The sequence below is a fragment of the Heterodontus francisci genome, chromosome 3 (assembly GCF_036365525.1).
Source record: "Heterodontus francisci isolate sHetFra1 chromosome 3, sHetFra1.hap1, whole genome shotgun sequence".
NCBI classification, from domain to species: Eukaryota; Metazoa; Chordata; class Chondrichthyes; order Heterodontiformes; family Heterodontidae; genus Heterodontus; species Heterodontus francisci.
This window is the reverse complement of record NC_090373.1, coordinates 97,580,497-97,608,244: the sequence shown is the minus strand read 5'-3', so window position 1 is coordinate 97,608,244 and position 27,748 is coordinate 97,580,497. Positions and strand designations below refer to the sequence as shown.

The 27,748-nt window shown below is 37.8% G+C and overlaps 1 protein-coding gene across 1 annotated transcript; it reads left to right on the top strand.

The window, feature by feature from the left end:
• Nucleotides 1-1,944: 1,944 nt before the first annotated feature.
• Nucleotides 1,945-27,748, top strand: LOC137367123 (uncharacterized). The gene is made up of 20 exons (XM_068028560.1): nt 1,945-2,077; nt 2,980-3,707; nt 3,827-5,130; nt 5,248-5,894; nt 6,631-6,937; nt 8,163-9,142; nt 9,761-10,501; nt 11,238-11,544; nt 12,770-13,749; nt 14,174-14,602; nt 14,712-15,102; nt 15,720-16,699; nt 17,124-17,696; nt 17,806-18,196; nt 18,814-19,793; nt 20,218-20,790; nt 20,900-21,290; nt 21,908-22,887; nt 24,501-24,783; nt 26,905-27,748. Exons 1-20 carry the CDS (start codon nt 1,945-1,947, stop codon nt 27,746-27,748), a joined length of 12,942 nt encoding a protein of 4,313 aa, XP_067884661.1.

Below are 27,748 nucleotides of genomic sequence, written 5' to 3'. Positions count from 1 at the left end.
ACTGATTATAAAACCCCTTCTTCCCGTCTTCACAGCTCTGATTATAAAACCCCTTCTACCAGTCTTCACAACAATGATTACAAAAACCCCTTCTTCCAGTCTTCACAACACTGATTATAACAACCCTTCTACCAGTGCTCACAATACTGATTATAAAACCCCTTCTACCAGTCTTCACAATACTGATTATAAAACCACTTATAACAGTCTTCACAACGCTGATTATAAAACCCCTTCTACCAGTCTTCACAATACTGATTATAAAACCCCTTCTACCAGTCTTCACAACACTGACTATAAAACCCCTTCTACCAGTCTTCACAATACTGATTATAAAACCCCTTCTACCAGTCTTCACAATACTGATTATAAAACCCCTAATATCAGTCTTCACAATACTGATTATGAAACCCCTTCTCCAGTCTTCACAACAATGATTCTAAAACCCCTTCTACCAGTCTTCACAATACTGATTATAAAACCCCTAATATCAGTCTTCACAATACTGATTATGAAACCCCTTCTCCAGTCTTCTCAACAATGATTCTAAAACCCCTTCTACCAGTCTTCACAATACAGATCATAAAACCCCTTCTACCAGGCTTCACAATACTGATTGTAACAACCCTTCTATCAGTCTTCACAACACAGATAATAAAACCCCTTCCACGAGTCTTCACAAAACTGATTGCAACACACCTTCTACAAGTCTTCACAATACTGATTATAAAAACCCTTATACCAGTCTTCACAATACTGATTCTTAAACCCCTTCTAACAGTCTTCACAACACTTATTTTAAAACCCCTTCTACCAGTCTTCACAATACTGATTATAAAACCCCTTCTACCAGTCTTCACAACAATGATTATAAAACCCCTTCTAACAGTCTTCACAACACTGATTATAAAACCCCATCTACCAGTCTTCACAATACTGATTCTAAAACCCCTTCTAACAGTCTTCACAACACTGATAATAAAACCGCTTCTACCAGTCTTCACAATACTGATAAGAAAACCCCTTCTTCCAGTCTTCACAATACTGATTATAAAACCCCTTACACCAGTCTTCACAATTCTGATTATAAAACCCCTTACACCAGTCTTCACAATTCTGATTATAAAACCCCTTCTCCAGTCTTCACAACAATGATTCTAAAACCCCTTCTACCAGTCTTCACAACACTGATTGTAACAAACCTTCTACCATTCTTCACAACACTGACTATAAAACCCCTTCTACCAGTCTTCACAATACAGATCATAAAACCCCTTCTACCAGGCTTCACAACACTGATTGTAACAAACCTTCTACCATTCTTCACAACACTGACTATAAAACCCCTTCTACCAGTCTTCACAATACAGATTATAAAACCCCTTCTACCAGTCTTCACAATACTGATTATAAAACCCCTTCTACCAGTCTTCACAATACTGATTATAAAACCCCTTCTAACAGTCTTCACAACACTGATAATAAAACCGCTTCTACCAGTCTTCACAATACTGATAAGAAAACCCCTTCTTCCAGTCTTCACAATACTGATTATAAAACCCCTTACACCAGTCTTCACAATTCTGATTATAAAACCCCTTATACCAATCTTCACAATACTGATTATAAAACCCCTTCTACCCGTCTTCACAATACTGATTATAACAACCCTTCTACCAGTCTTCACAAAACTGATTATAAAACCCCTGCTACCCGTCTTCACAACACTGATTGTAACAAACCTTCTACCATTCTTCACAACACTGACTATAAAACCCCTTCTACCCGTCTTCGCAATACTGATTATAACAACCCCTTCTACCCGTCTTCACAATACTGATTGTAACAACCCTTCTACCAGTCTTCACAACACTGATTATAAAACCCCTTCTTCCCGTCTTCACAGCTCTGATTATAAAACCCCTTCTACCAGTCTTCACAACAATGATTACAAAAACCCCTTCTTCCAGTCTTCACAACACTGATTATAACAACCCTTCTACCAGTGCTCACAATACTGATTATAAAACCCCTTCTACCAGTCTTCACAACACTGATTATCAAACCCCTTCTACCAGTCTTCACAAAACTGATTATAAAACCCCTTCTACCAGTCTTCACAATACTGATTATAAAACCCCTTCTACCAGTCTTCACAAAACTGATTAAAAAACCCCCTTCTCCCATTCTTCACAAAACTAATTATCAAAACCCTTCTACCAGTCTTCACAACAATGATTAAAAAACCCCTTCTACCAGTCTTCACAATACTGATTATAAAACCCCTTCTACCAGTCTTCACAATACTGATTATAAAACCCCTTATACCAGTCTTCACAATACTGATTATGAAACCCCTTCTAACAGTCTTCACAACACTGATTATAAAACCCCTTCTACCAGTCTTCACATTACTGATTATAAAGCCCCTTCTACCAATCTTCACAATACTGATTATAAAACCCCTTATACCAGTCTTCACAACGCTGATTATAAAACCCCTTCTACCAGTCTTCACAATACTGATTATAAAACCCATTCTAACAGTCTTCACAACACTGATTATAAAACCCCTTCTACCAGTCTTCACAATACTGATTATAAAACCCCTTATACCAGTCTTCACAATACTGATTATAAAACCCCTTATACCAGTCTTCACAATACTGATTATAAAACCCCTTCTACCAGTCTTCACATTACTGATTATAAAGCCCCTTCTACCAATCTTCACAATACTGATTATAAAACCCCTTATACCAGTCTTCACAACGCTGATTATAAAACCCCTTCTACCAGTCTTCACAATACTGATTATAAAACCCATTCTAACAGTCTTCACAACACTGATTATAAAACCCCTTCTACCAGTCTTCACAATACTGATTATAAAACCCATTCTAACAGTCTTCACAACACTGATTATAAAACCCCTTCTACCAGTCTTCACAATACTGATTATAAAACCCCTTATACCAGTCTTCACAATACTGATTATAAAACCCCTAATACCAGTCTTCACAATACTGATTGTAACAACCCTTCTGCCAGTCTTCACAACACAGATTATAAAACCACTTCGACAAGTCTTCACAATACTGATTATAAAACCACTTCTAACAGTCTTCACAATACTGATTATAACAACCCTTCTAACAGTCTTCACAATACTGATTGTAAAACCACTTCTAACAGTCTTCACAATACTGATTATAACAACCCTTCTAACAATCTTCACAATACTGATTGTAACAACCCTTCTACCAGTCTTCACAACACTGATTATAAAAACCCTTCGACAAGTCTTCACAATACTGATTAAAAAACCACTTCTAACAGTCTTCACAATACTGATTATAACAACCCTTCTACCAGTCTTCACAATACTGATTGTAACAACCCTTCTTCCCGTCTTCACAGCTCTGATTATAAAACCCCTTCCACCAGTCTTCACAACAATGATTATAAAACCCCTTCTACCAGTCTTCACAACAATGATTATAAAACCCCTTCTTCCAGTCTTCACAACACTGATTATAACAACCCTTCTACCAGTGCTCACAATTCTGATTATAAAACCCCTTCCACCAGTCTTCACAACAATGATTATAGACGCCCTTCTACCAGTCTTGACAACAATGATTATAACGACCCTTCTACCAGTCTTCGTAATACTGATTATAAAACCCTTTCTACCTGTCTTCACAGTACTGATTATAAAACCCTTTCTACCTGTCTTCACAACAATGATTATAAAACCCCTTCCACCAGTCATCACAATACTAATTATAAAACCCCTTCTACCCGTCTTCGCAACACTGATTAGAAAACCCCTTCTACCAGTCTTCACAATAGTATCTGTAACAACCCTTCTTCCTTTCTTCACAACAATGATTATAAAACCCCTTCTACCATTCTTCACAATACTGATTGTAAAACCCCTTCTACCAGTCTTCACAATACTGATTGTGACAACCCTTCTACCAGACTTCAGAACACTGATTATACAACCCCTTTTTCCCGTCTTCACAGCTCTGATTATGAAACCCCTTCGACCAGTCTTCACAACAATGATTATAAAACCCCTTCTACCAGTCTTCACAACAATGATTATAAAACCCCTTCTTCCAGTCTTCACAACACTGATTATAACAACCCTTCTACCAGAGCTCACAATCCTGATTATAAAACCCCTTCCACCAGTCTTCACAACAATGATTATAAAACCCCTTCTACCAGTCTTCACAACAATGATTATAACAACCCTTCTACCAGTGCTCACAATACTGATTATAAAACCCCTTCCACCAGTCTTCACAACAATGATTATAGACGCCCTTCTACCAGTCTTGACAACACTGATTATAACAACCCTTCTACCAGTCTTCACAACACTGATTATAAAACCCCTTCTACCAGTCTTCACAATACTGATTATAAAACCCCTTCTACCCGTCTTCACAATACTAATTATAAAACCCCTTCTACCCATCTTCGCAACACTGATTATAAAACCCCTTCTACCAGTCTGCACAACACTGATTATAAAAACCCTTCTACCAGTCTTCACAACACTGATTATAAAACCCCTTCTACCATTCTTCACAATACTGATTATAAAACCACTTCTACCAGACTTCACAACACTGATTATAAAACCCCTTCCGCCCGTCTTCACAATACTGATTATACAACCCCTTTTTCCCATCTTCACAGCTCTGATTATGAAACCCCTTCTACCAGTCTTCACAACAATGATTATAAAACCCCTTCTTCCAGTCTTCACAACACTGATTCTTACAACCCTTCTACCAGTGCTCACAATACAGATTATAAAACTCCTTCCACCAGTGTTCACAACACTGATTATAAAAACCCTTCTACCAGTCTTCACAACACTGATTATAAAACCCCTTCTACCATTCTTTACAATACTGATTATAAAACCATTTCTACTAGTCTTCACAATACTGATTATAACAACCCTTCTAACAGTCTTCACAATACTGATTGTAACAACCCTTCTGCCAGTCTTCACAACACTGTTTATAAAACCCCTTCTACCCGTCTTCACAATACTGATTATACAACCCCGTCTTCCCGTCTTCACAGCTCTGATTATAAAACCCCGTCTACCAGTCTTCACAACACTGATGATTAAAACTCTTCTTCCAGTCCGCACAACACTGATTATAAAACCCCTTCTACCAGTCTTCACAACACTGATTATTAAAACCCTTCTTCCAGTCCGCACAACACTGATTATAAAACTCCTTCTCCCAGTCTTCACAGCAATGATTATAAAAACCCTTCTTCCAGTCTTCACAACACTGATTATAACAAACCTTCCACCAGTGCTCACAATACTGTTTATAAACCCACTTCCGCCAGTCTTCACAACAATGATTATAGAACCCCTTCTACCAGTCTTCACAACACTGATTATAACAACCCTTCTACCAGTCTTCGCAATACTGATTATAAAACCCTTTCTACCTGTCTTCACAACAATGATTATAAAACCCCTTCTACCAGTCTTCACAATACTGATTATAAAACCCCTTCTACCCGTCTTCTCAATACTGATTATAACAACCCTTCTAACAGTCTTCACAATACTGATTATAACAACCCTTCTACCCGTCTTCTCAATACTGATTATAACAACCCTTCTAACAGTCTTCACAATACTGATTGTAACAACCCATCTTCCAGTCTTCACAATACTGATTATAAAACCAGTTCTCCCAGTCTTCACAATACTGATTATAAAACCCCTTCCACCAGTCTTCACAATACTGATTACACAACCCCTTCTTCCCGTCTTCACAGCTCTGATTATAAAACCCCTCCTACCTGTCTTCACAATACTGATTATAAAACCCCTTCTACCAGTGCTCACAATACTGATTATAAAACCCCTTCTACCAGTCTTCACAACAATGATTATAAAACCCCTTCTACCAGTCTTCACAACCCTGATTATAAAACCCCTCCTACCTGTCTTCACAATACTGATTATAATACCCCTTCTACCAGTCTTCACAACAATGATTATAAAACCCCTCCTACCTGTCTTCACAATACTGATTATTATACCCCTTCTACCAGTCTTCACAACAATGATTATAAAACCCCTTCTACCAGTCTTCACAGTACTGATTATAAAACCCCTTCTACCAGTCTTCACAATACTAATTATAAAACCCCTTCCACCAGTCTTCACAATACTGATTATAAAACCCCTTCTACCAGTCTTCACAATACTGATTATAAAACCCCTTCTCCCAGTCTTCACAATACTGAGAAGAAAACCCCTTCTAACAGTCTTCACAATACTGATTATAAAACCCCTTCTAACAGTCTTCACAAAACTGATTATAAAACCCCTTCTACCATTCTTCACAAAACTAATTATCAAACCCCTTCTACCAGTCTTCAAAATACTGATTAAAAAAACCCCTTCTACCATTCTTCACAAGACTAATTATAAAACCCCTTCTACCAGTCTTCAAAATACTGATTAAAAATCCCCTTCTACAATTCTTCACAAGACTAATTATAAAACCCCTTCTACCAGTCTTCACAAAACTGATTATAAAACCCCTTCTACCCGTCTTCACAATACAGATTATAAAACCCCTTCCACCAGTCTTGACAATACTGATTATAAAACCCCTTCTACCAGTCTTCACAACAATGATTATAAAACCCCTTCTACCAGTCTTCACAGTACTGATTATAAAACCCCTTCTACCAGTTTTCACAATACTAATTATAAAACCCCTTCTACCAGTCTTCACACTACTGATGATAAAACCCCTTCTACCAGTCTTCACAATACTGATTATAAAACCCCTTCCACCAGTCTTCACAATACTGATTATAAAACCCCTTCTACCCGCCTTCACAATACTGATGAAAACCCCTTCTACCAGTCTTCACAATACTGATTATAAAACCACTTCTCCCAGTCTTCTCAATACAGATTATCTAACCCCTTCTCCCAGTCTTCACAATACTGAGAAGAAAACCCCTTCTAACAGTCTTCACAATACTGATTATAAAACCCCTTCTACCAGTCTTCACAAAACTGATTATAAAACCCCTTCTACCATTCTTCACAAAACTGATTATCAAACCCCTTCTACCAGTCTTCACAAAACTGATTATAAAACCCCTTCCACCAGTCTTCAGAACTCTGATGACAAAAATCCTAATAGCAGTCTTCACAATACTGATTATAAAAACCCATCCACCAGTCTTCACAAAACTGATTATAATACCCCTTCTACCAGTCTCCACAATATTGATTAGAAAACCCCTTCTACCAGTCTTCACAATACTGATTATAAAACCCTTTCTACCAGTCTTCACAACACTGATTATTAAAACCCTTCTACCATTCTGCACAATACTGATTATAAAAACCCTTCTACCAGTCTTCACAATAGCATCTGTAACAACCCTTCTCCCAGTCTTCACAATACTGATTATAAAACCCCTGCTACCAGCCTTCACAATACTGATTATTAAACCACTTCTGCCAGTCTTCACAATACTGATTATAAAACCCCTTCTAACAGTCTTCACAATACTGATTATAAAACCCCTTCTACCAGTCTTCACAATACTGATTGTAACAACCCTTCTACCAGTCTTCACAACAATTATTATAAAACCCCTTCTAACAGTCTTCACAATACTGATTAAAAAACCCCTTCTACCAGTCTTCACAACTCTGATTATAAAACCCCTCCTACCAGTCTTCACAATACTGATTATAATACCCCTTCTACCAGTCTTCACAACAACGATTATAAAACCCCTTCTACCAGTCTTCACAGGACTGATTAAAAAACCCCTTCTACCAGTCTTCACAACTCTGATTATAAAACCCCTCCTACCAGTCTTCACAATACTGATTATAATACCCCTTCTACCAGTCTTCACAACAATGATTATAAAACCCCTTCTACCAGTCTTCACAATACTGATTGCAATAACCCTTCCACCAGTCTACACAACACTGATTATAAAACCCCTTCTACCAGCCTTCACAATACTGATTATAAAACCCCTCCGACCAGTCTTCACAATACTGATTATAATACCCCTTCTACCAGTCTTCACAACAATGATTATAAAACCCTTTCTACCAGTCTTCACAATACTGATTATAAAACCCCTTCTACCAGTCTTCACTATACTGATTGTAACAACCCTTCTACCAGTCTTCACAATACTGATTATAAAACCCCTTCTACCAGCCTTCACAATACTGATTATAAAACCCCTTCTACCAGTCTTCACTATACTGATTGTAACAACCCTTCTACCAGTCTTCACAACACTGATTATAAAACCCCTTCTACCAGCCTTCACAATACTGACTATAAAACCCCTTCTACCAGCTTTCACAATACTGATTATAAAACCCCTTCGACCAGTCTTCACAATACTGATTATAAAACCACTTCTCCCGGTCTTCACAATACTGATTATAAAACCCCTTCTACCAGTCTTCACAATACTGAATATAAAACCACTTCTACCAGTCTTCACAATACTGATTATAAAACCACTTCTCCCAGTCTTCACAATACTGATTATAAAACCCCTTCTACCAGTCTTCACAATACTGATTGTAACAACCCTTCTACCAGTCGTCACAACACTGATTATGATAACCCTTCTACCAGTCTTCACAACCCTGATTATAAAACTCCTCCTACCTGTCTTCACAATACTGATTATAATACCCCTTCTACCAGTCTTCACAACAATGATTATAAAACCGCTTCTCCCAGTCTTCACTGTACTGATTATAAAACCCCTTCTGCCAGTCTTCACAATACTAATTATAAAACCCCTTCTACCAGTCTTCACAATACTGATTATAAAACCCCTTCTACCAGTCTTCACAATACTGATTATAACACCCCTTCTGCCAATCTTCACAATACTGATTGTAACAGCCCTTCTACCCGTCTTCTCAGCACTGATTATAAAACCCCTTCTACCAGTCTTCACAATACTGATTGCAATAACCCTTCCACCAGTCCACACAACACTGATTATAATACCCCTTCTACCAGTCTTCACAACAATGATTATAAAACCCCTTCTCCCAGTCTTCACTGTACTGATTATAAAACCCCTTCTACCAGTCTTCACAATACTAATTATAAAACCCCTTCTACCAGTCTTCACAATACTGATTATAAAACCCCTTCTACCAGTCTTCACAATACTGATTATAAAACCCCTTCTAACAGTCTTCACAATACTGATTAAAAAACCGCTTCTACCAGTCTTCACAATACTGATTATAAAATCCCTCCTACCTGTCTTCACAATACTGATTATAAAACCCCTTCTACCAGTGCTCACAACCCTGATTATAAAACCCCTCCTACCTGTCTTCACAATACTGATTATAATACCCCTTCTACCAGTCTTCACAACAATGATTATAAAACCCCTCCTACCTGTCTTCACAATACTGATTATTATACCCCTTCTACCAGTCTTCACAACAATGATTATAAAACCCCTTCTACCAGTCTTCACAGTACTGATTATAAAACCCCTTCTACCAGTCTTCACAATACTAATTATAAAACCCATTCTACCAGTCTTCACAATACTGATTATAAAACCCCTTCCACCAGTCTTCACAATACTGATTATAAAACCCCTTCTACCAGTCTTCACAATACTGATTATAAAACCACTTCTCCCAGTCTTCTCAATACAGATTATCTAACCCCTTCTCCCAGTCTTCACAATACTGAGAAGAAAACCCCTTCTAACAGTCTTCACAATACTGATTATAAAACCCCTTCGAACAGTCTTCACAAAACTGATTATAAAACCCCTTCTACCATTCTTCACAAAACTGATTATAAAAACCCTTCTTCCAGTCTTCACAACACTGATTATAACAAACCTTCCACCAGTGCTCACAATACTGTTTATAAACCCACTTCCGCCAGTCTTCACAACAATGATTATAGAACCCCTTCTACCAGTCTTCACAACACTGATTATAACAACCCTTCTACCAGTCTTCGCAATACTGATTATAAAACCCTTTCTACCTGTCTTCACAACAATGATTATAAAACCCCTTCTACCAGTCTTCACAATACTGATTATAAAACCCCTTCTACCCGTCTTCTCAATACTGATTATAACAACCCTTCTAACAGTCTTCACAATACTGATTATAACAACCCTTCTACCCGTCTTCTCAATACTGATTATAACAACCCTTCTAACAGTCTTCACAATACTGATTGTAACAACCCATCTACCAGTCTTCACAATACTGATTATAAAACCAGTTCTCCCAGTCTTCACAATACTGATTATAAAACCCCTTCCACCAGTCTTCACAATACTGATTACACAACCCCTTCTTCCCGTCTTCACAGCTCTGATTATAAAACCCCTCCTACCTGTCTTCACAATACTGATTATAAAACCCCTTCTACCAGTGCTCACAATACTGATTATAAAACCCCTTCTACCAGTCTTCACAACAATGATTATAAAACCCCTTCTACCAGTCTTCACAACCCTGATTATAAAACCCCTCCTACCTGTCTTCACAATACTGATTATAATACCCCTTCTACCAGTCTTCACAACAATGATTATAAAACCCCTCCTACCTGTCTTCACAATACTGATTATTATACCCCTTCTACCAGTCTTCACAACAATGATTATAAAACCCCTTCTACCAGTCTTCACAGTACTGATTATAAAACCCCTTCTACCAGTCTTCACAATACTAATTATAAAACCCCTTCCACCAGTCTTCACAATACTGATTATAAAACCCCTTCTACCAGTCTTCACAATACTGATTATAAAACCCCTTCTCCCAGTCTTCACAATACTGAGAAGAAAACCCCTTCTAACAGTCTTCACAATACTGATTATAAAACCCCTTCTAACAGTCTTCACAAAACTGATTATAAAACCCCTTCTACCATTCTTCACAAAACTAATTATCAAACCCCTTCTACCAGTCTTCAAAATACTGATTAAAAAAACCCCTTCTACCATTCTTCACAAGACTAATTATAAAACCCCTTCTACCAGTCTTCAAAATACTGATTAAAAATCCCCTTCTACAATTCTTCACAAGACTAATTATAAAACCCCTTCTACCAGTCTTCACAAAACTGATTATAAAACCCCTTCTACCCGTCTTCACAATACAGATTATAAAACCCCTTCCACCAGTCTTGACAATACTGATTATAAAACCCCTTCTACCAGTCTTCACAACAATGATTATAAAACCCCTTCTACCAGTCTTCACAGTACTGATTATAAAACCCCTTCTACCAGTTTTCACAATACTAATTATAAAACCCCTTCTACCAGTCTTCACACTACTGATGATAAAACCCCTTCTACCAGTCTTCACAATACTGATTATAAAACCCCTTCCACCAGTCTTCACAATACTGATTATAAAACCCCTTCTACCCGCCTTCACAATACTGATGAAAACACCTTCTACCAGTCTTCACAATACTGATTATAAAACCACTTCTCCCAGTCTTCTCAATACAGATTATCTAACCCCTTCTCCCAGTCTTCACAATACTGAGAAGAAAACCCCTTCTAACAGTCTTCACAATACTGATTATAAAACCCCTTCTACCAGTCTTCACAAAACTGATTATAAAACCCCTTCTACCATTCTTCACAAAACTGATTATCAAACCCCTTCTACCAGTCTTCACAAAACTGATTATAAAACCCCTTCCACCAGTCTTCAGAACTCTGATGACAAAAATCCTAATAGCAGTCTTCACAATACTGATTATAAAAACCCATCCACCAGTCTTCACAAAACTGATTATAATACCCCTTCTACCAGTCTCCACAATATTGATTAGAAAACCCCTTCTACCAGTCTTCACAATACTGATTATAAAACCCTTTCTACCAGTCTTCACAACACTGATTATTAAAACCCTTCTACCATTCTGCACAATACTGATTATAAAAACCCTTCTACCAGTCTTCACAATAGCATCTGTAACAACCCTTCTCCCAGTCTTCACAATACTGATTATAAAACCCCTGCTACCAGCCTTCACAATACTGATTATTAAACCACTTCTGCCAGTCTTCACAATACTGATTATAAAACCCCTTCTAACAGTCTTCACAATACTGATTATAAAACCCCTTCTACCAGTCTTCACAATACTGATTGTAACAACCCTTCTACCAGTCTTCACAACAATTATTATAAAACCCCTTCTAACAGTCTTCACAATACTGATTAAAAAACCCCTTCTACCAGTCTTCACAACTCTGATTATAAAACCCCTCCTACCAGTCTTCACAATACTGATTATAATACCCCTTCTACCAGTCTTCACAACAACGATTATAAAACCCCTTCTACCAGTCTTCACAGGACTGATTAAAAAACCCCTTCTACCAGTCTTCACAACTCTGATTATAAAACCCCTCCTACCAGTCTTCACAATACTGATTATAATACCCCTTCTACCAGTCTTCACAACAATGATTATAAAACCCCTTCTACCAGTCTTCACAATACTGATTGCAATAACCCTTCCACCAGTCTACACAACACTGATTATAAAACCCCTTCTACCAGCCTTCACAATACTGATTATAAAACCCCTCCGACCAGTCTTCACAATACTGATTATAATACCCCTTCTACCAGTCTTCACAACAATGATTATAAAACCCTTTCTACCAGTCTTCACAATACTGATTATAAAACCCCTTCTACCAGTCTTCACTATACTGATTGTAACAACCCTTCTACCAGTCTTCACAATACTGATTATAAAACCCCTTCTACCAGCCTTCACAATACTGATTATAAAACCCCTTCTACCAGTCTTCACTATACTGATTGTAACAACCCTTCTACCAGTCTTCACAACACTGATTATAAAACCCCTTCTACCAGCCTTCACAATACTGACTATAAAACCCCTTCTACCAGCCTTCACAATACTGATTATAAAACCCCTTCTACCAGTCTTCACAATACTGATTATAAAACCACTTCTCCCGGTCTTCACAATACTGATTATAAAACCCCTTCTACCAGTCTTCACAATACTGAATATAAAACCACTTCTACCAGTCTTCACAATACTGATTATAAAACCACTTCTCCCAGTCTTCACAATACTGATTATAAAACCCCTTCTACCAGTCTTCACAATACTGATTGTAACAACCCTTCTACCAGTCGTCACAACACTGATTATGATAACCCTTCTACCAGTCTTCACAACCCTGATTATAAAACTCCTCCTACCTGTCTTCACAATACTGATTATAATACCCCTTCTACCAGTCTTCACAACAATGATTATAAAACCGCTTCTCCCAGTCTTCACTGTACTGATTATAAAACCCCTTCTGCCAGTCTTCACAATACTAATTATAAAACCCCTTCTACCAGTCTTCACAATACTGATTATAAAACCCCTTCTACCAGTCTTCACAATACTGATTATAACACCCCTTCTGCCAATCTTCACAATACTGATTGTAACAGCCCTTCTACCCGTCTTCTCAGCACTGATTATAAAACCCCTTCTACCAGTCTTCACAATACTGATTGCAATAACCCTTCCACCAGTCCACACAACACTGATTATAATACCCCTTCTACCAGTCTTCACAACAATGATTATAAAACCCCTTCTCCCAGTCTTCACTGTACTGATTATAAAACCCCTTCTACCAGTCTTCACAATACTAATTATAAAACCCCTTCTACCAGTCTTCACAATACTGATTATAAAACCCCTTCTACCAGTCTTCACAATACTGATTATAAAACCCCTTCTAACAGTCTTCACAATACTGATTAAAAAACCGCTTCTACCAGTCTTCACAATACTGATTATAAAATCCCTCCTACCTGTCTTCACAATACTGATTATAAAACCCCTTCTACCAGTGCTCACAACCCTGATTATAAAACCCCTCCTACCTGTCTTCACAATACTGATTATAATACCCCTTCTACCAGTCTTCACAACAATGATTATAAAACCCCTCCTACCTGTCTTCACAATACTGATTATTATACCCCTTCTACCAGTCTTCACAACAATGATTATAAAACCCCTTCTACCAGTCTTCACAGTACTGATTATAAAACCCCTTCTACCAGTCTTCACAATACTAATTATAAAACCCATTCTACCAGTCTTCACAATACTGATTATAAAACCCCTTCCACCAGTCTTCACAATACTGATTATAAAACCCCTTCTACCAGTCTTCACAATACTGATTATAAAACCACTTCCACCAGTCTTGACAATACTGATGATAAAACCCCTTCTACCAGTCTTCACAACAATGATTATAAAACCCCTTCCACCAGTCTTCACAATACTGATTATAAAACCCCTTCTACCCGCCTTCACAATACTGATGAAAACACCTTCTACCAGTCTTCACAATACTGATTATAAAACCACTTCTCCCAGTCTTCTCAATACAGATTATCTAACCCCTTCTCCCAGTCTTCACAATACTGAGAAGAAAACCCCTTCTAACAGTCTTCACAATACTGATTATAAAACCCCTTCTACCAGTCTTCACAAAACTGATTATAAAACCCCTTCTACCATTCTTCACAAAACTGATTATCAAACCCCTTCTACCAGTCTTCACAAAACTGATTATAAAACCCCTTCCACCAGTCTTCAGAACTCTGATGACAAAAATCCTAATAGCAGTCTTCACAATACTGATTATAAAAACCCATCCACCAGTCTTCACAAAACTGATTATAATACCCCTTCTACCAGTCTCCACAATATTGATTAGAAAACCCCTTCTACCAGTCTTCACAATACTGATTATAAAACCCTTTCTACCAGTCTTCACAACACTGATTATTAAAACCCTTCTACCATTCTGCACAATACTGATTATAAAAACCCTTCTACCAGTCTTCACAATAGCATCTGTAACAACCCTTCTCCCAGTCTTCACAATACTGATTATAAAACCCCTGCTACCAGCCTTCACAATACTGATTATTAAACCACTTCTGCCAGTCTTCACAATACTGATTATAAAACCCCTTCTAACAGTCTTCACAATACTGATTATAAAACCCCTTCTACCAGTCTTCACAATACTGATTGTAACAACCCTTCTACCAGTCTTCACAACAATTATTATAAAACCCCTTCTAACAGTCTTCACAATACTGATTAAAAAACCCCTTCTACCAGTCTTCACAACTCTGATTATAAAACCCCTCCTACCAGTCTTCACAATACTGATTATAATACCCCTTCTACCAGTCTTCACAACAACGATTATAAAACCCCTTCTACCAGTCTTCACAGGACTGATTAAAAAACCCCTTCTACCAGTCTTCACAACTCTGATTATAAAACCCCTCCTACCAGTCTTCACAATACTGATTATAATACCCCTTCTACCAGTCTTCACAACAATGATTATAAAACCCCTTCTACCAGTCTTCACAATACTGATTGCAATAACCCTTCCACCAGTCTACACAACACTGATTATAAAACCCCTTCTACCAGCCTTCACAATACTGATTATAAAACCCCTCCGACCAGTCTTCACAATACTGATTATAATACCCCTTCTACCAGTCTTCACAACAATGATTATAAAACCCTTTCTACCAGTCTTCACAATACTGATTATAAAACCCCTTCTACCAGTCTTCACTATACTGATTGTAACAACCCTTCTACCAGTCTTCACAATACTGATTATAAAACCCCTTCTACCAGCCTTCACAATACTGATTATAAAACCCCTTCTACCAGTCTTCACTATACTGATTGTAACAACCCTTCTACCAGTCTTCACAACACTGATTATAAAACCCCTTCTACCAGCCTTCACAATACTGACTATAAAACCCCTTCTACCAGCCTTCACAATACTGATTATAAAACCCCTTCTACCAGTCTTCACAATACTGATTATAAAACCACTTCTCCCGGTCTTCACAATACTGATTATAAAACCCCTTCTACCAGTCTTCACAATACTGAATATAAAACCACTTCTACCAGTCTTCACAATACTGATTATAAAACCACTTCTCCCAGTCTTCACAATACTGATTATAAAACCCCTTCTACCAGTCTTCACAATACTGATTGTAACAACCCTTCTACCAGTCGTCACAACACTGATTATGATAACCCTTCTACCAGTCTTCACAACCCTGATTATAAAACTCCTCCTACCTGTCTTCACAATACTGATTATAATACCCCTTCTACCAGTCTTCACAACAATGATTATAAAACCGCTTCTCCCAGTCTTCACTGTACTGATTATAAAACCCCTTCTGCCAGTCTTCACAATACTAATTATAAAACCCCTTCTACCAGTCTTCACAATACTGATTATAAAACCCCTTCTACCAGTCTTCACAATACTGATTATAACACCCCTTCTGCCAATCTTCACAATACTGATTGTAACAGCCCTTCTACCCGTCTTCTCAGCACTGATTATAAAACCCCTTCTACCAGTCTTCACAATACTGATTGCAATAACCCTTCCACCAGTCCACACAACACTGATTATAATACCCCTTCTACCAGTCTTCACAACAATGATTATAAAACCCCTTCTCCCAGTCTTCACTGTACTGATTATAAAACCCCTTCTACCAGTCTTCACAATACTAATTATAAAACCCCTTCTACCAGTCTTCACAATACTGATTATAAAACCCCTTCTACCAGTCTTCACAATACTGATTATAAAACCCCTTCTAACAGTCTTCACAATACTGATTAAAAAACCGCTTCTACCAGTCTTCACAATACTGATTATAAAATCCCTCCTACCTGTCTTCACAATACTGATTATAAAACCCCTTCTACCAGTGCTCACAACCCTGATTATAAAACCCCTCCTACCTGTCTTCACAATACTGATTATAATACCCCTTCTACCAGTCTTCACAACAATGATTATAAAACCCCTCCTACCTGTCTTCACAAAACTGATTATTATACCCCTTCTACCAGTCTTCACAACAATGATTATAAAACCCCTTCTACCAGTCTTCACAGTACTGATTATAAAACCCCTTCTACCAGTCTTCACAATACTAATTATAAAACCCATTCTACCAGTCTTCACAATACTGATTATAAAACCCCTTCCACCAGTCTTCACAATACTGATTATAAAACCCCTTCTACCAGTCTTCACAATACTGATTATAAAACCACTTCCACCAGTCTTGACAATACTGATTATAAAACCCCTTCTACCAGTCTTCACAACAATGATTATAAAACCCCTTCTACCAGTCTTCACAGTACTGATTATAAAACCCCTTCTACCAGTTTTCACAATACTAATTATAAAACCCCTTCTACCAGTCTTCACACTACTGATGATAAAACCCCTTCTACCAGTCTTCACAATACTGATTATAAAACCCCTTCCACCAGTCTTCACAATACTGATTATAAAACCCCTTCTACCCGCCTTCACAATACTGATGAAAACACCTTCTACCAGTCTTCACAATACTGATTATAAAACCACTTCTCCCAGTCTTCTCAATACAGATTATCTAACCCCTTCTCCCAGTCTTCACAATACTGAGAAGAAAACCCCTTCTAACAGTCTTCACAATACTGATTATAAAACCCCTTCTACCAGTCTTCACAAAACTGATTATAAAACCCCTTCTACCATTCTTCACAAAACTGATTATCAAACCCCTTCTACCAGTCTTCACAAAACTGATTATAAAACCCCTTCCACCAGTCTTCAGAACTCTGATGACAAAAATCCTAATAGCAGTCTTCACAATACTGATTATAAAAACCCATCCACCAGTCTTCACAAAACTGATTATAATACCCCTTCTACCAGTCTCCACAATATTGATTAGAAAACCCCTTCTACCAGTCTTCACAATACTGATTATAAAACCCTTTCTACCAGTCTTCACAACACTGATTATTAAAACCCTTCTACCATTCTGCACAATACTGATTATAAAAACCCTTCTACCAGTCTTCACAATAGCATCTGTAACAACCCTTCTCCCAGTCTTCACAATACTGATTATAAAACCCCTGCTACCAGCCTTCACAATAGAGATTATTAAACCACTTCTGCCAGTCTTCACAATACTGATTATAAAACCCCTTCTAACAGTCTTCACAATACTGATTATAAAACCCCTTCTACCAGTCTTCACAATACTGATTGTAACAACCCTTCTACCAGTCTTCACAACAATTATTATAAAACCCCTTCTAACAGTCTTCACAATACTGATTAAAAAACCCCTTCTACCAGTCTTCACAACTCTGATTATAAAACCCCTCCTACCAGTCTTCACAATACTGATTATAATACCCCTTCTACCAGTCTTCACAACAACGATTATAAAACCCCTTCTACCAGTCTTCACAGGACTGATTAAAAAACCCCTTCTACCAGTCTTCACAACTCTGATTATAAAACCCCTCCTACCAGTCTTCACAATACTGATTATAATACCCCTTCTACCAGTCTTCACAACAATGATTATAAAACCCCTTCTACCAGTCTTCACAATACTGATTGCAATAACCCTTCCACCAGTCTACACAACACTGATTATAAAACCCCTTCTACCAGCCTTCACAATACTGATTATAAAACCCCTCCGACCAGTCTTCACAATACTGATTATAATACCCCTTCTACCAGTCTTCACAACAATGATTATAAAACCCTTTCTACCAGTCTTCACAATACTGATTATAAAACCCCTTCTACCAGTCTTCACTATACTGATTGTAACAACCCTTCTACCAGTCTTCACAATACTGATTATAAAACCCCTTCTACCAGCCTTCACAATACTGATTATAAAACCCCTTCTACCAGTCTTCACTATACTGATTGTAACAACCCTTCTACCAGTCTTCACAACACTGATTATAAAACCCCTTCTACCAGCCTTCACAATACTGACTATAAAACCCCTTCTACCAGCCTTCACAATACTGATTATAAAACCCCTTCGACCAGTCTTCACAATACTGATTATAAAACCACTTCTCCCGGTCTTCACAATACTGATTATAAAACCCCTTCTACCAGTCTTCACAATACTGAATATAAAACCACTTCTACCAGTCTTCACAATACTGATTATAAAACCACTTCTCCCAGTCTTCACAATACTGATTATAAAACCCCTTCTACCAGTCTTCACAATACTGATTGTAACAACCCTTCTACCAGTCGTCACAACACTGATTATGATAACCCTTCTACCAGTCTTCACAACCCTGATTATAAAACTCCTCCTACCTGTCTTCACAATACTGATTATAATACCCCTTCTACCAGTCTTCACAACAATGATTATAAAACCGCTTCTCCCAGTCTTCACTGTACTGATTATAAAACCCCTTCTGCCAGTCTTCACAATACTAATTATAAAACCCCTTCTACCAGTCTTCACAATACTGATTATAAAACCCCTTCTACCAGTCTTCACAATACTGATTATAACACCCCTTCTGCCAATCTTCACAATACTGATTGTAACAGCCCTTCTACCCGTCTTCTCAGCACTGATTATAAAACCCCTTCTACCAGTCTTCACAATACTGATTGCAATAACCCTTCCACCAGTCCACACAACACTGATTATAATACCCCTTCTACCAGTCTTCACAACAATGATTATAAAACCCCTTCTCCCAGTCTTCACTGTACTGATTATAAAACCCCTTCTACCAGTCTTCACAATACTAATTATAAAACCCCTTCTACCAGTCTTCACAATACTGATTATAAAACCCCTTCTACCAGTCTTCACAATACTGCTTATAAAACCCCTTCTAACAGTCTTCACAATACTGATTAAAAAACCGCTTCTACCAGTCTTCACAATACTGATTATAAAATCCCTCCTACCTGTCTTCACAATACTGATTATAAAACCCCTTCTACCAGTGCTCACAACCCTGATTATAAAACCCCTCCTACCTGTCTTCACAATACTGATTATAATACCCCTTCTACCAGTCTTCACAACAATGATTATAAAACCCCTCCTACCTGTCTTCACAATACTGATTATTATACCCCTTCTACCAGTCTTCACAACAATGATTATAAAACCCCTTCTACCAGTCTTCACAGTACTGATTATAAAACCCCTTCTACCAGTCTTCACAATACTAATTATAAAACCCATTCTACCAGTCTTCACAATACTGATTATAAAACCCCTTCCACCAGTCTTCACAATACTGATTATAAAACCCCTTCTACCAGTCTTCACAATACTGATTATAAAACCACTTCCACCAGTCTTGACAATACTGATTATAAAACCCCTTCTACCAGTCTTCACAACAATGATTATAAAACCCCTTCTACCAGTCTTCACAGTACTGATTATAAAACCCCTTCTACCAGTTTTCACAATACTAATTATAAAACCCCTTCTACCAGTCTTCACACTACTGATGATAAAACCCCTTCTACCAGTCTTCACAATACTGATTATAAAACCCCTTCCACCAGTCTTCACAATACTGATTATAAAACCCCTTCTACCCGCCTTCACAATACTGATGAAAACACCTTCTACCAGTCTTCACAATACTGATTATAAAACCACTTCTCCCAGTCTTCTCAATACAGATTATCTAACCCCTTCTCCCAGTCTTCACAATACTGAGAAGAAAACCCCTTCTAACAGTCTTCACAATACTGATTATAAAACCCCTTCTACCAGTCTTCACAAAACTGATTATAAAACCCCTTCTACCATTCTTCACAAAACTGATTATCAAACCCCTTCTACCAGTCTTCACAAAACTGATTATAAAACCCCTTCCACCAGTCTTCAGAACTCTGATGACAAAAATCCTAATAGCAGTCTTCACAATACTGATTATAAAAACCCATCCACCAGTCTTCACAAAACTGATTATAATACCCCTTCTACCAGTCTCCACAATATTGATTAGAAAACCCCTTCTACCAGTCTTCACAATACTGATTATAAAACCCTTTCTACCAGTCTTCACAACACTGATTATTAAAACCCTTCTACCATTCTGCACAATACTGATTATAAAAACCCTTCTACCAGTCTTCACAATAGCATCTGTAACAACCCTTCTCCCAGTCTTCACAATACTGATTATAAAACCCCTGCTACCAGCCTTCACAATACTGATTATTAAACCACTTCTGCCAGTCTTCACAATACTGATTATAAAACCCCTTCTAACAGTCTTCACAATACTGATTATAAAACCCCTTCTACCAGTCTTCACAATACTGATTGTAACAACCCTTCTACCAGTCTTCACAACAATTATTATAAAACCCCTTCTAACAGTCTTCACAATACTGATTAAAAAACCCCTTCTACCAGTCTTCACAACTCTGATTATAAAACCCCTCCTACCAGTCTTCACAATACTGATTATAATACCCCTTCTACCAGTCTTCACAACAACGATTATAAAACCCCTTCTACCAGTCTTCACAGGACTGATTAAAAAACCCCTTCTACCAGTCTTCACAACTCTGATTATAAAACCCCTCCTACCAGTCTTCACAATACTGATTATAATACCCCTTCTACCAGTCTTCACAACAATGATTATAAAACCCCTTCTACCAGTCTTCACAATACTGATTGCAATAACCCTTCCACCAGTCTACACAACACTGATTATAAAACCCCTTCTACCAGCCTTCACAATACTGATTATAAAACCCCTCCGACCAGTCTTCACAATACTGATTATAATACCCCTTCTACCAGTCTTCACAACAATGATTATAAAACCCTTTCTACCAGTCTTCACAATACTGATTATAAAACCCCTTCTACCAGTCTTCACTATACTGATTGTAACAACCCTTCTACCAGTCTTCACAATACTGATTATAAAACCCCTTCTACCAGCCTTCACAATACTGATTATAAAACCCCTTCTACCAGTCTTCACTATACTGATTGTAACAACCCTTCTACCAGTCTTCACAACACTGATTATAAAACCCCTTCTACCAGCCTTCACAATACTGACTATAAAACCCCTTCTACCAGCCTTCACAATACTGATTATAAAACCCCTTCGACCAGTCTTCACAATACTGATTATAAAACCACTTCTCCCGGTCTTCACAATACTGATTATAAAACCCCTTCTACCAGTCTTCACAATACTGAATATAAAACCACTTCTACCAGTCTTCACAATACTGATTATAAAACCACTTCTCCCAGTCTTCACAATACTGATTATAAAACCCCTTCTACCAGTCTTCACAATACTGATTGTAACAACCCTTCTACCAGTCGTCACAACACTGATTATGATAACCCTTCTACCAGTCTTCACAACCCTGATTATAAAACTCCTCCTACCTGTCTTCACAATACTGATTATAATACCCCTTCTACCAGTCTTCACAACAATGATTATAAAACCGCTTCTCCCAGTCTTCACTGTACTGATTATAAAACCCCTTCTGCCAGTCTTCACAATACTAATTATAAAACCCCTTCTACCAGTCTTCACAATACTGATTATAAAACCCCTTCTACTAGTCTTCACAATACTGATTATAACACCCCTTCTGCCAATCTTCACAATACTGATTGTAACAGCCCTTCTACCCGTCTTCTCAGCACTGATTATAAAACCCCTTCTACCAGTCTTCACAATACTGATTGCAATAACCCTTCCACCAGTCCACACAACACTGATTATAATACCCCTTCTACCAGTCTTCACAACAATGATTATAAAACCCCTTCTCCCAGTCTTCACTGTACTGATTATAAAACCCCTTCTACCAGTCTTCACAATACTAATTATAAAACCCCTTCTACCAGTCTTCACAATACTGATTATAAAACCCCTTCTACCAGTCTTCACAATACTGATTATAAAACCCCTTCTAACAGTCTTCACAATACTGATTAAAAAACCGCTTCTACCAGTCTTCACAATACTGATTATAAAATCCCTCCTACCTGTCTTCACAATACTGATTATAAAACCCCTTCTACCAGTGCTCACAACCCTGATTATAAAACCCCTCCTACCTGTCTTCACAATACTGATTATAATACCCCTTCTACCAGTCTTCACAACAATGATTATAAAACCCCTCCTACCTGTCTTCACAATACTGATTATTATACCCCTTCTACCAGTCTTCACAACAATGATTATAAAACCCCTTCTACCAGTCTTCACAGTACTGATTATAAAACCCCTTCTACCAGTCTTCACAATACTAATTATAAAACCCATTCTACCAGTCTTCACAATACTGATTATAAAACCCCTTCCACCAGTCTTCACAATACTGATTATAAAACCCCTTCTACCAGTCTTCACAATACTGATTATAAAACCACTTCTCCCAGTCTTCTCAATACAGATTATCTAACCCCTTCTCCCAGTCTTCACAATACTGAGAAGAAAACCCCTTCTAACAGTCTTCACAATACTGATTATAAAACCCCTTCTAACAGTCTTCACAAAACTGATTATAAAACCCCTTCTACCATTCTTCACAAAACTGATTATCAAACCCCTTCTACCAGTCTTCAAAATACTGATTTAAAAAACCCCTTCTACCATTCCTCACAAGACTAATTATAAAACCCCTTCTACCATTCCTCACAAGACTAATTATAAAACCCCTTCTACCAGTCTTCACAAAACTGATTATAAAACCACTTCTACCATTCTTCACAAAACTGATTATCAAACCCCTTCTACCAGTCTTGAAAATACTGATTAAAAATCCCCTTCTACAATTCTTCACAAGACTAATTATAAAACCCCTTCTACCAGTCTTCACAAAACTGATTATAAAACCCCTTCTACCCGTCTTCACAATACAGATTATAAAACCCCTTCCACCAGTCTTGACAATACTGATTATAAAACCCCTTCTACCTGTCTTCACAGTACTGATTATAAAACCCCTTCTACCAGTCTTCACAATACTAATTATAAAACCCCTTCTACCAGTCTTCACAATACTGATGATAAAACCCCTTCTACCAGTCTTCACAATACTGATTATAAAACCCCTTCCACCAGTCTTCACAATACTGATTATAAAACCCCTTCTACCCGCCTTCACAATACTGATTATAAAACCCCTTCTACCAGTCTTCACAATACTGATTATAAAACCACTTCTCCCAGTCTTCTCAATACAGATTATCTAACCCCTTCTCCCAGTCTTCACAATACTGAGAAGAAAACCCCTTCAAACAGTCTTCACAATACTGATTATAAAACCCCTTCTACCAGTCTTCACAAAACTGATTATAAAACCCCTTCTACCATTCTTCACAAAACTGATTATCAAACCCCTTCTACCAGTCTTCACAAAACTGATTATAAAACCCCTTCTACCAGTCTTCAGAACTCTGATGACAAAAATCCTAATAGCAGTCTTCACAATACTGATTATAAAAACCCATCCACCAGTCTTCACAAAACTGATTATAATACCCCTTCTACCAGTCTCCACAATATTGATTAGAAAACCCCTTCTACCAGTCTTCACAATACTGATTATAAAACCCTTTCTACCCGTCTTCACAATACTGATTATAAAACCCCTTCTCCCAGTCTTCACAATACTGATTATAAAACCCCTGCTCCCAGCCTTCACAATACTGATTATTAAACCACTTCTGCCAGTCTTCACAATACTGATTATAAAACCCCTTCTAACAGTCTTCACAATACTGATTATAAAACCCCTTCTACCAGTCTTCACAATACTGATTGTAACAACCCTTCTACCAGTCTTCACAACAATTATTATAAAACCCCTTCTACCAGTCTTCACAATACTGATTAAAAAACCCCTTCTACCAGTCTTCACAACTCTGATTATAAAACCCCTCCTACCAGTCTTCACAATACTGATTATAATACCCCTTCTACCAGTCTTCACAACAATGATTATAAAACCCCTTCTACCAGTCTTCACAGGACTGATTAAAAAACCCCTTCTACCAGTCTTCACAACTCTGATTATAAAACCCCTCCTACCAGTCTTCACAATACTGATTATAATACCCCTTCTACCAGTCTTCACAACAATGATTATAAAACCCCTTCTACCAGCCTTCACAATACTGATCATAAAACCTCTTCTACCCGTCTTCACAACAATGATTATAAAACCCTTTCTACCAGTCTTCACAATACTGATTATAAAACCCCTTCTACCAGTCTTCACTATACTGATTGTAACAACCCTTCTACCAGTCTTCACAACACTGATTCTAACAGCCCTTCTCCCATCTTCACAATGATTTTCATATCCCTTCTACCAGTCTTCACAACACTGATTATAAAACCCCTTCCAGCAGTCTTCACAATACTGATTATAATACCCTTTCTACCAGTCTTCACATCACTGATTATAAAACCCCTTCTACCAGCCTTCACAATACTGATTATAAAACCCCTTCTACCAGTCTTCACATCACTGATTCTAAAACCCCTTCTACCAGTCTTCACAACACTGATTATAAAACCACTTCTACCAGTCTTCACAATACTGATTATAAAACCACTTCTCCCAGTCTTCACAATACTGATTATAAAACCCCTTCTACCAGTCTTCACAATACTGATTATAAAACCCCTTCTCCCAGCCTTCACAATACTGATTATAAAACCCCTTCTACCAGCCTTCACAATACTGATTATAAAACCACTTCTCCCCGTCTTCACAATACTGATTATAAAACCCCTTCTACCAGTCTTCACAATACTGATTATAAAACCACTTCTCCCGGTCTTCACAATACTGATTATAAAACCCCTTCTACCAGTCTTCACAATACTGATTATAAAACCACTTCTACCAGTCTTCACAATACTGATTATAAAACCACTTCTACCAGTCTTCACTATACTGATTGTAACAACCCTTCTACCAGTCTTCACAACACTGATTCTAACAGCCCTTCTCCCATCTTCACAATGATTTTCATATCCCTTCTACCAGTCTTCACAACACTGATTATAAAACCCCTTCCAGCAGTCTTCACAATACTGATTATAATACCCTTTCTACCAGTCTTCACATCACTGATTATAAAACCCCTTCTACCAGCCTTCACAATACTGATTATAAAACCCCTTCTACCAGTCTTCACATCACTGATTCTAAAACCCCTTCTACCAGTCTTCACAACACTGATTATAAAACCACTTCTACCAGTCTTCACAATACTGATTATAAAACCACTTCTCCCAGTCTTCACAATACTGATTATAAAACCCCTTCTACCAGTCTTCACAATACTGATTATAAAACCCCTTCTCCCAGCCTTCACAATACTGATTATAAAACCCCTTCTACCAGCCTTCACAATACTGATTATAAAACCACTTCTCCCCGTCTTCACAATACTGATTATAAAACCCCTTCTACCAGTCTTCACAATACTGATTATAAAACCACTTCTCCCGGTCTTCACAATACTGATTATAAAACCCCTTCTACCAGTCTTCACAATACTGATTATAAAACCACTTCTACCAGTCTTCACAATACTGATTATAAAACCACTTCTCCCAGTCTTCACAATACTGATTATAAAACCCCTTCTACCAGTCTTCACAATACTGATTGTAACAACCCTTCTACCAGTCGTCACAACACTGATTATCATAACCCTTCTACCAGTCTTCACAACCCTGATTATAAAACCCCTCCTACCTGTCTTCACAATACTGATTATAATACCCCTTCTACCAGTCTTCACTGTACTGATTATAAAACCCCTTCTACCAGTCTTCACAATACTGATTATAAAACCCCTCCTACCAGTCTTCACAATACTGATTATAACACCCCTTCTGCCAATCTTCACAATACTGATTGTAACAGCCCTTCTACCCGTCTTCTCAGCACTGATTATAAAACCCCTTCTACCAGTCTTCACAATACTGATTGCAATAACCCTTCCACCAGTCCACACAACACTGATTATAATACCCCTTCTACCAGTCTTCACAACAATGATTATAAAACCCCTTCTCCCAGTCTTCACTGTACTGATTATAAAACCCCTTCTACCAGTCTTCACAATACTAATTATAAAACCCCTTCTACCAGTCTTCACAATACTGATTATAACACCCCTTCTGCCAATCTTCACAATACTGATTGTAACAGCCCTTCTACCCGTCTTCTCAGCACTGATTATAAAACCCCTTCTACCAGTCTTCACAATACTGATTGCAATAACCCTTCCACCAGTCCACACAACACTGATTATAATACCCCTTCTACCAGTCTTCACAACAATGATTATAAAACCCCTTCTCCCAGTCTTCACTGTACTGATTATAAAACCCCTTCTACCAGTCTTCACAATACTAATTATAAAACCCCTTCTACCAGTCTTCACAATACTAATTATAACACCCCTTCTGTCAGTCTTCACAATACTGATTGTAACAGCCCTTCTACCCGTCTTCTCAGCACTGATTATAAAACCCCTTCTACCAGTCTTGACAATACTGATTATAACACCACTTCTCCCAGTCTTCACAATACCGATTGCAATAACCCTTCCACCAGTCTACACAACACTGATTATAACAACCCCTTCTACCAGTCTTCACAATACTGA

Coding starts and splice junctions, on each gene's coding strand:
- LOC137367123 (XM_068028560.1), top strand. CDS start 1,945: ATGATTACAAAAACCCCTTCTTCCAGTCTTCACAACACTGATTATAAC. Junction 16,700..17,123: donor CCCTTCTCCCAGTCTTCACT/GTACTGATTATA, acceptor CCCTTCTACCAG/TCTTCACAGTACTGATTATA. Junction 19,794..20,217: donor CCCTTCTCCCAGTCTTCACT/GTACTGATTATA, acceptor CCCTTCTACCAG/TCTTCACAGTACTGATTATA.